This window comes from Terrapene carolina, unplaced genomic scaffold (assembly GCF_002925995.2).
Source record: "Terrapene carolina triunguis isolate 2854851 unplaced genomic scaffold, T_m_triunguis-2.0 Scaffold194, whole genome shotgun sequence".
Classification (NCBI taxonomy): domain Eukaryota; kingdom Metazoa; phylum Chordata; order Testudines; family Emydidae; genus Terrapene; species Terrapene triunguis.
In genome coordinates this window covers 1,111,330-1,111,666 of record NW_020664545.1, presented here as the reverse complement: position 1 = coordinate 1,111,666, position 337 = coordinate 1,111,330, and the positions used below count along the sequence as shown (strand labels likewise).

General features: G+C 83.7%; 1 protein-coding gene across 2 annotated transcripts in view; it reads right to left on the bottom strand.

Annotated features, from left to right (window-relative positions):
• The window catches only part of MAST3 (microtubule associated serine/threonine kinase 3), a 52,159-nt gene extending 52,009 nt beyond the window's left edge, over positions 1 to 150 (bottom strand). For both annotated transcript variants that reach the window (XM_024194233.2, XM_024194234.2), the window contains exon 1: positions 14 to 150. In XM_024194233.2, coding sequence (XP_024050001.1) covers positions 14 to 99 — 86 coding nt within the window. In that variant the 5' untranslated portion in view covers positions 100 to 150. The remainder of the gene's footprint in view (positions 1 to 13) is intronic.
• Between the last annotated feature and the right edge of the window lie 187 nt (positions 151 to 337).

Sequence of the window (337 nt, the reverse complement as noted above, 5' to 3'; positions counted from 1 at the left end):
CCCCCCCCCGCACCTCTTGGAGCGCTGCAGCAGGTCCCCCTGGCCCCGCTGGCCCCGGTAGCCGGGCGGCGCCGCGCCCCAGTAGCTCGGGTCCGACATCCCCGCCGGGCCCAGCCGGCACCAGAGCGCGGCGCAGCGGGCCCAGCAGCCTCCCAGCGCGGGCCGCTACCGCCCGCCCGGCCCGCCCCGGGGCTGGGCCCTGCCGCCTCAGAGCCCGCCCCCGCCAGGGCCTGCCCCTCCGCGCCCGGCCAGCCCCCCTGGAGCGCCCCTCCCTCCCCCTCCGGGACCTCTGCCCCCCCCGAACCCCGCCCCCCCCACCGGGACCTCTGCCCCCCCC